General features: G+C 35.7%; 1 protein-coding gene across 1 annotated transcript in view; it reads left to right on the forward strand.

Annotated features, from left to right (window-relative positions):
- The window catches only part of sorcs3a (sortilin related VPS10 domain containing receptor 3a), a 207272-nt gene that overhangs the window by 178011 nt on the left and 20938 nt on the right, over positions 1-8323 (forward strand). Inside the window, exons 17-18 of the mRNA XM_052546258.1 lie at positions 2841-2954; positions 3532-3703. Coding sequence (XP_052402218.1) covers positions 2841-2954; positions 3532-3703 — 286 coding nt within the window. The remainder of the gene's footprint in view (positions 1-2840; positions 2955-3531; positions 3704-8323) is intronic.

Raw genomic sequence — 8323 nt, forward strand, 5'->3', positions numbered from 1 at the left:
GTTGAGGACACAGAAGTCTGCTTGTGTGAGGAGGTTTTCTCAGCTTCTTCTGAAGAGAGGGAAATATCGTTTAAGGCAAGTAAACTTCATATTTCATGTTATCAGTTGTTGTTTTTTTTACTAAGAGTAAAATAATGTTTGTTTTTTGTTTTTGTAGATGTTAAAAGCAAGAGACATGGGAGAGCATCATTCCTTTGAGATTTTATGTAAGTTATTTTTAGAAAATAAATTTTTCTGTTGTCTCCTGCCAGTTTACTTCACATTTTGATGCAACAACAGTGTGATTACGTGCTCATTTCATTAAGACCATTGATGTCTGTGTTTTTTATTGCAGAACTCAAACCAACTTTGGCGTTGTCTGATTTGGAGAGTCATTATTCTTGGTCTTCGCTCTTAGAGGTAAAGTTCACACAAAAAATCATTTACTTGCCCTCAAGTCATTCCAAACCTATAAGACTTTTGTCTGTCTTTACAACATAAATTAATATATTTTTAGTTTTCTCATAATATTTGTTAATCCATTTATAGTTTAGATAATCAGTATTTTCAAGCTTCATAAATAAAGAGTTATTGTAGAAGTAAATTCTGATATTTATATATGAATACATCTTAAATTATATGATAGCAAACATGTATGTTCAAAATAAAATACTGGTCTCCCAGACCAGCAATGGAGGACACAAAAAGAGAATATTAAATATATTCATATGCTTTCCAAAAAATGAGCAGAGTTTGTATGAGTCTGGAAAAACATGGGGAGAGTAAATTATGAACATTTTAATTATTTGGTGAACTAACGGTTTGAAGAGCAGCCCTCCATGTACATGAATATTGTGAGGTATGTGAATGTCATGTCTGTTTTAATGTTTCAGTAAAGAAGCTTTCTGAAAGCAATATTTATTCAAACAATATCGCATGTCCTCACACTAGTGCTGCCATTATAGCATTCTGAAGCGCTGTGGTGGACTGACACATTAAACAACCACACAAAGTGTTGAAACTTTAAAACCGATTATTTACCTATCCTTACAGATGTGATTACACCTCTACCTGAAAATGGATAGTTTAATTAAATGTTTAATTTTTTCAAATGTGTTTCTCTTAGGCCACTGATGAAGAACAGGCGGTGACTGGGATGAATGCTGGTCAGAGAGGAGAATCTTCTTTCCCCTAAACTGATGCAGCGGTGGTTTTAAAGAAGGACGCTGCCCTGGATGATGTAGAAGATGTCACATGCTGTGCTGATGGGGCTTCTTCATGACTACATCAGTTATGCTGAAGAGATCATGAAAATTGACCGTGATGCATGATCTGTATTAATGGACTATGAAACAAACTGTAAGTGTATAATTTGTTAAAAAAAAAAAAGTTAAATGCTTTTTCTGTGTTGTTTAGTTTACACTCTGTCATTCATACACCTGCTCACATTCTTTCACACACACACACACACACACACATGCGTCTGTTAAATGTTATAATATCAAAGTTAATGTTGTGATTTATTTGTGTACTGTCATGCCAGAATAGTTGGAAAAAAACCTAACTAATTGTAAATATATTGTATGTGTTTTCGTATATGTTTATACAATATATACAATTGAACAAAGTCCAATTTGATCTTAAGTTATATTCATCAAATGTTCAATGCTTTGTTTATGAACTCTGTAGCTGTTAATGCCATCCTTTTCTGCATTTCTTCTAACATGTTACTTTTTGACTTTTCTCTTGTTTTTAATAAATATTTTCCTTTTGGTAATTATTATTTGTGTGTAAAAGTGATATTTAAAATGAATAACATTTGTAGGTTTAATGCCTAGCTCAATTTGGGTTAATTTTAACGTAGAAATGCATTGTTTCCCCACATGTCTGCACTCTGCGAGTTTATTTTCTGCCAGCAGGAGGCGCTAAGAGCGGGAGAGGTAGGTTTCTCCGGTAACGGCTGCAGAGCGGTGCTGAGCTCACAAACGCTGCCTTATCAAGCACATGCGAAATGATATCGAACATTTTTTAAATACAGTAGTTTTCCTTCTGAAATACAGTGATAAAAAAAACACCTGCTCTGTTTTTTTAAGCCCTGCAATATAGTCATTTTAAACCATAAAAAAGGCAACCCAGCAGGCTGGGTTAAATATGATAACCCAACTGGTTGGGTTAAAACAACCCAGCGCTGGGTTCGTCCCTTTTTGACCCAGCGCTGGGTTGTCAAAATAACCCAAATTGGGTTGTTTTCAACCCAGCAGTTTTTAGAGTGTATTTTAAAGCTTGACTCTTATCTGAGTGCCGGATTGGAACTGCTCATAATTAAAAACCCAAATGTGTGATGCCAAAAGGGGCCATGTGGTCCGCTGGGTTTTGTTGTGGATCAGTAATTAATTGATAAATCAAAGTCAGCTGTGATTATATGGACAGACATTCACTTCAGCAGGTTCCAGGGCTTCTGGGAGAAGAGAGAACTGAAAGACGTTAAGGACATACAGTACGTTGATGCCGGCAGCTCTCAGAGCAGAAAAGACATTTGTCATCCCAGAATTAATATATCTCAATGGCTGCAATTGTCTCAAGGGCATAAAAGAAGGACATGCTTGAATACAAGATGTGCCGCTGTGCATGAATGAAAGGATGTACAGGTAGTTTGGAGAATGTTTAACAGGATAGGCATCAGGGAACGGCATTAGAAAATGTCACAAATGAGATTTGAACTTGTGATGACCTTGTATGAAACTAGTCGAACATACCTGGAGTGAATTTATGTTTTTATGGATGGATTGATATCTCAAACGAGTCAAAATTTAAGAAATGTTATTTACAGTATGTGAGATTTTTTTTGTTTTGTTTTGTAGTGATTATGGTTTTGAGAGAAGAGGGGATGGAAACTGTTTGCCTGCATTTTGGTTCAACCCTTCCACACTGTCTCGAAGCTGCAGCCAAGGGCAAAACTACCTCAACAGCACAGGGTAAGCTCTCTGTATACAACATGCAGACTCTTCATATTTCTAGCACTAAACCAATCTTGTGTTAGGAAATGGTTATTTTTAATTAAGTGAGCCATGATTTAAACTTTATTGTGCTGATGAGCAGGCACAAGCCATATTGACGTGAGCGGCTTTTAAACTTTCTGGAGATTGTGGCATCAACTTTCTAGACAGACAGTCCATACTAAGAGACCTAGCTGGACAGATAACACTGTGTAATGGAAAGTCTTCATTTAAACCTAATTTAAAACCAACATCAGTCAGAAAGCATATCCATTCAGAGCAAGAGTGCGAATTTATAGACAAGGGAAGAGACAGAGAAAGAACGCGATTATCATTTTCAGAGATTGTGTCCCATAAATTGTGGGCCAAACCCATTAATCCAGCAATAAAAAACCCAGAGCTACTCAGAATGGATCTATCAGGCTTGTTGTATTCAAGAGGATAAATACAGTGACCCAGACGCTAAGTAACAATGTGAATGTCATTGAGCCATTTAATTGTTTATCTCAAAAGAAAGATGTTTCAAACTAGTTTTTGATTTGTTTGTGTGTTGCAGATATCGTAAAGTGGTTGCGAATAACTGCACAAAAGGAGTGAAGGAGATGTACACAGCCAGGAAACAGCAGTGTCCGAATCGCCCCCCTCGAGGTTTAGTCCTGACAACACATGATGACAAACTCACAGCCAACATGGGCAGCAATGTGACCTTCCTGTTGCAGTTAGAAGAGGTGAGATCATCACAAGGGGCATTTGAATCCAATGGAAAATCATAGTCAGATTATCGGATTCGGGGATCTGATCATTTCAAATGCGGCATGGCCAGAAGCTATAATTATGGGCCTGGTATTGAGTAAAGACCTAAATTATGCAGTAATAATTATTAAATTGATGCGCTAACTCCATGTGAGCAGATTATCAATGATCGGATATCTAGATGTCCATGTAGCAGATTAATGTATTATGTCTGGTAGTTAAAGCTGTGGTTCTCAACTGGTTTTGCTTCAGGACTCGGATTTAACATCAGGCATCAAGTGGAAGAAACCGTATCTGTTTTTAGGAGGGAAAAATGAAGTTATTATTAGACACATAGACTTTGACATTAACGACAAAAGAAATAGAAAGTGTTTTTTTTTTACATTTTAAGGCAAAACACCCAAGGTGAGTAGGTACTAATACATAGTAATAGATAATAGATATACATATTAATAGATATCACCATTCTTATCCAGTTGCCTGACTACATTAATAACTGCCAACTTTTTTCGTATTGCAAGTTTTGGTTTCAGAATACAAATAATTGTTAATTTATTAAATATGGACTAATTTGCATAAAATGCCAGGTTCACAAATTTATGTTACATTTTGTTGACATTTTAGAGGTTAAGGTTTTTACAGAGAGGATTTTGAATAGCTCTTTTTTATCGCTTAATAAAAAAATCACCATGTTTTTAGGGATGTAATTTAGTTAAAACAGGCAAATGTTACATGAACCAAACTTTCAGAATATTTTATAGCAATAAAGTTTGGTGTACTACTACTTGGTGTACAAGTTCTACTGAGGTAGAGAGTTCTTGCTCAGTGCATGAAGGAAAAAATTATTTTGAAGAAAAAACAATTCCTTTAAAAAAATGTGTAGTATCTGAAATCTGCAAGCGCAAGTAGATAATATAATAAACACTTAAAAGTGTAATTTGGATGTTTTTTCCTCTAGTCTGAAACAACAAGCCAAACAGCTCAAAATCTCAAAATTGACCAGTTTATAAAAAATAAAAAATAAAATTATAATAATAATGTTTTTGCCTGTAGTGCCTTGGCTTAGAGAAAAACATTTTTTTTTTAAAATGTTGACTTCCTAATGAGGCATGTTTTTATTTCTAGTTGCATTTTGTCATTTGCATTTAGCATTGTTTTTATCTGCTGTCCTTAACCCTAGCCCATTTTAGGTTGTAAAAAAACACCATTTGAGAAGCACTGATATAGACAAAGTATTCAGTGGATTTGCAGTTGTATAGGAGTATGTGCCTCATACTTGTTGACAGAATTTTTTTATTATGAAGTACACATATTCTCACTGATCTCTGGACACTGTAAGGTGTTTGGTCTGATAGCCTAAAATGTGTTTTGTGTAGTAACTTCTAATTTAATTTAGTCAAATCTGAAATATGAATTAATATGACTGAATCAACATGACTACATTAGCATACACCAACAAAAGTCATTTTAAGGTTCAGGTCGGAAATAGCACCTAAAAGGAACAGTTCATCCAAAAATGAACATTTGCTAGAAATTTACTCACTCTCAGATCATCCAATATATAGATTAGTTTGTTTCTTAATTAGAGCAGATTTGGAAGAAATTAATTTGCGTCACTTTGTCAGCAGTGGATCCTCTGCAGTGAATGGGTGCCGTCAGAATGAGAGTCCAAACAGCTGATAAAAACATCACAATAAATCGTCACCATTCCAGTCCATCATTTAATGTCTGGTGAAGTGAAAAGCTGCATGATTATAAAAAAGAAATCTATCTTGAAGATCTGGCCAAAAATTATGCTTCCTCTGAAAAAAAAAAAAAAAAAAATCCATCCCCTGTTCTCTCATGTCAAAATTCAACAGAAAGTTTGTTTAGGACTGTTTTTGCTTTTAAACGGTGCTTTTAAATGGTGCATATGTCTCTCCTGATACAGGCGAGATGAGTTTTTCAATGGAGAAAGCAATTTTATGCATAGAAGACTCGCATTTTAGAACGACATAGTGGATTTAAGTTGAAAATGTGTTGATGGATTTGTTTCTTATAAACACAGCTTTACAATTTACAGAATGTTAATTGATGGACTGGAGTCATTCAGTTACTTGTGGATCATAGTGACGTTATTTTCAGCTGTGTGGATTCGCATTCTGATGGCACCCATTCACTGCAGAAAATCCACTGGTGAGCAAGTGATGCAATGTTAAATTTCTCCAAATCTTTTCTGATAAAGAAACAAACTAATTTACTTGAATGTCATGAAGGTGAGATCATTTCATTTGGGGGTAAACTGTTCCTTTAAGATAACAACAGATTAAAGTGGATTTTTCAGCCAGCTGGCTGGAAATGTAAAATAATTTAAAACATTTTTACTGCGCTGGTTTATTATTGTGGTTCCAGCTATTTTAGATTAACCTCCCCCTTAATGACACCATCACAAAAAAACACACACAAAAAAAAAAAAAAATTGAGTGGTTACTTTACATGTTGGTCAGGCTAATTTTTCTAAGGCTGTTCTTGGTGGACCAGACTTTTAGACCAGTCTAGCTAAGTGAAACTATCATTGAGCTCTATATGTGACCGTTTACACCCACATAGGTCATTTTGACATTCTGGAAACTTTCCATAATTTGGTGTCCTCTGCTCCGAGCTGTGCTGAAGCTCTGGCGGATGAAAAGGCTTCACTCTGTACAGATGGTATGGTGCAAGCCGGATACATATTACAAGCCTGCTGGGGAATAGCTTTTCATTGAGGTGCAGTGCACACATGGTCACACATATTCTCTCCTGGTTTCTGTCTCTGTCTGTCTCTCTCTCTCACACACACGCTCGCTTGCTCATTCCAGGTAAAGTGTTTCTCCCTAGGCGTCTCACCACAGCAGAGTTGTCACATTACAGTATGATGAGATGAGGAAATGAGGGCTTATTCCTTTCATTAAGAGAGTGAGAGCTAGTAAAGAGAGAGAGAGAGAGAGAGAGAGAGAGAGAGAGAGAGAGAGATAGTGAGATGGGCTAAGAATTCTGTCTATTTATATTCATGAGGGTCAGAGTCGAGGCAGTTTCTTAGGCAAATCAAATGGACTTTAATATTTAATGCCTTTAAGGTGCAACACAAGATTTCTTTTATTTTTATTTTATGTTTTGTTAAAGAGAAAGCAGCTCAAGGTTGGAAAAGATAGAAGCGGAGAAAGTTTATGAGGAACGAGATTAGTTTATTGTTAGCCACCTATCCATCCATTTTTTTCATTGTTTCAAGTATAAACCTTACTAAATATTGTTTCTTAATTTTAGCTTAAAATGAAAATAAAAAGCCATTGGGTTAAGAAAAAGAAAATTATATATATTACAAACAATTGTATAGTCTGTATTTGATAAAAAAAAAAAAACGGTATTTTGTAAAATATTTACAGTTACAGTTTTTTATTTTACAATATTTTAAATTATAATTTATTAATGTGATGCAGAGCTGGATTTTCTGCATCATTACTCCCGCCTTCAGTGTCACATGATCAGTTCAGAAATAATTTTAATATGCTCAATAAATATTTATTTTGGCTTAATTTTTTGTGTAAGCCATAAAGTTTTTTTTTTCTTTATTTTTCCATTTCTCTGTCTTCTTCAAGATTATTTAATGAATATTTCAAAAGAACAGAATATGTTTAAAATCTCTTGTACAATAAATGTCTTTACTCTTATCTTTGATAAGTTTAATGTGTCTTTGCTAAATAAAAGTATTAATTTATTTTCAGAAAATGAAGGCTCACTGATCTCAAACTTTTGAGTATTTTTTTAATTTATTTTTAATTTTTATTTTTTTTGTAGTAAAGTTTTACTAAAAAAGCATTTTGCTTCAAATGTATTTAGATTGTATTATTCATGTGCTGATAATTTTACTGGACAACTGAATAAAAATGCTATTAAAAATTAATTCACTTATTCATTCTGGCAGTGAAACAGTTTGGGGTGGTGGATTTCCAGGATGAAAAAAAGTACTTTGTCTGAACCTCGAGAGCTCAGCACAATTGTGCAAACCAAAACATCCTTTATGTGCTGCTAATTAGGGTTAGGTATCATGTTTTTTCTTTTTTCTTTTTTTTTTATCTGTCAGCAAGGCACCACGAGCCAGCGCCCAGGAGGATGCAACACTTCTAGTTGAGTGAGCTCGCAACCTGAACGGGCAGGACACACCCTGAGACTGATAAGCCAGGGCTATGTCTGAGGTCCTGAAACTTTGTGTCCGGTCTACGTAGCACCTCAATGCTCGGACGGGACAGAACAAAGCCAGGGCTGTGTCTGCCTCCTCCAGGGGCAGCGCTTGTAGGTTCACCACTTGTTTTTTGAAGGGTGTAGTGGAAACTTGGGCACGTATCCAGGCCGGGGCCTCAGGATTACCTGGGAGTTAGCCGGCCCAAACTCTAGGCACGAATCGTCGACCGAAAATGCATGCAGGTTCCCTACCCTCTTGATGGAGGCCAGTGCAAGCAGGAGCAAAGTTTTCAATGAAAGAAACTCAACTGAATGCTCGAATGGGCCCTGCTGTAGTGATATAAGCACTAGAGTCGGGTCCCAAGAGGTTATAGAGGGGACCGGGAAGGATTTAACCT

The sequence above is a fragment of the Carassius gibelio genome, chromosome B1 (genome assembly GCF_023724105.1).
Source record: "Carassius gibelio isolate Cgi1373 ecotype wild population from Czech Republic chromosome B1, carGib1.2-hapl.c, whole genome shotgun sequence".
Classification (NCBI taxonomy): domain Eukaryota; kingdom Metazoa; phylum Chordata; class Actinopteri; order Cypriniformes; family Cyprinidae; genus Carassius; species Carassius gibelio.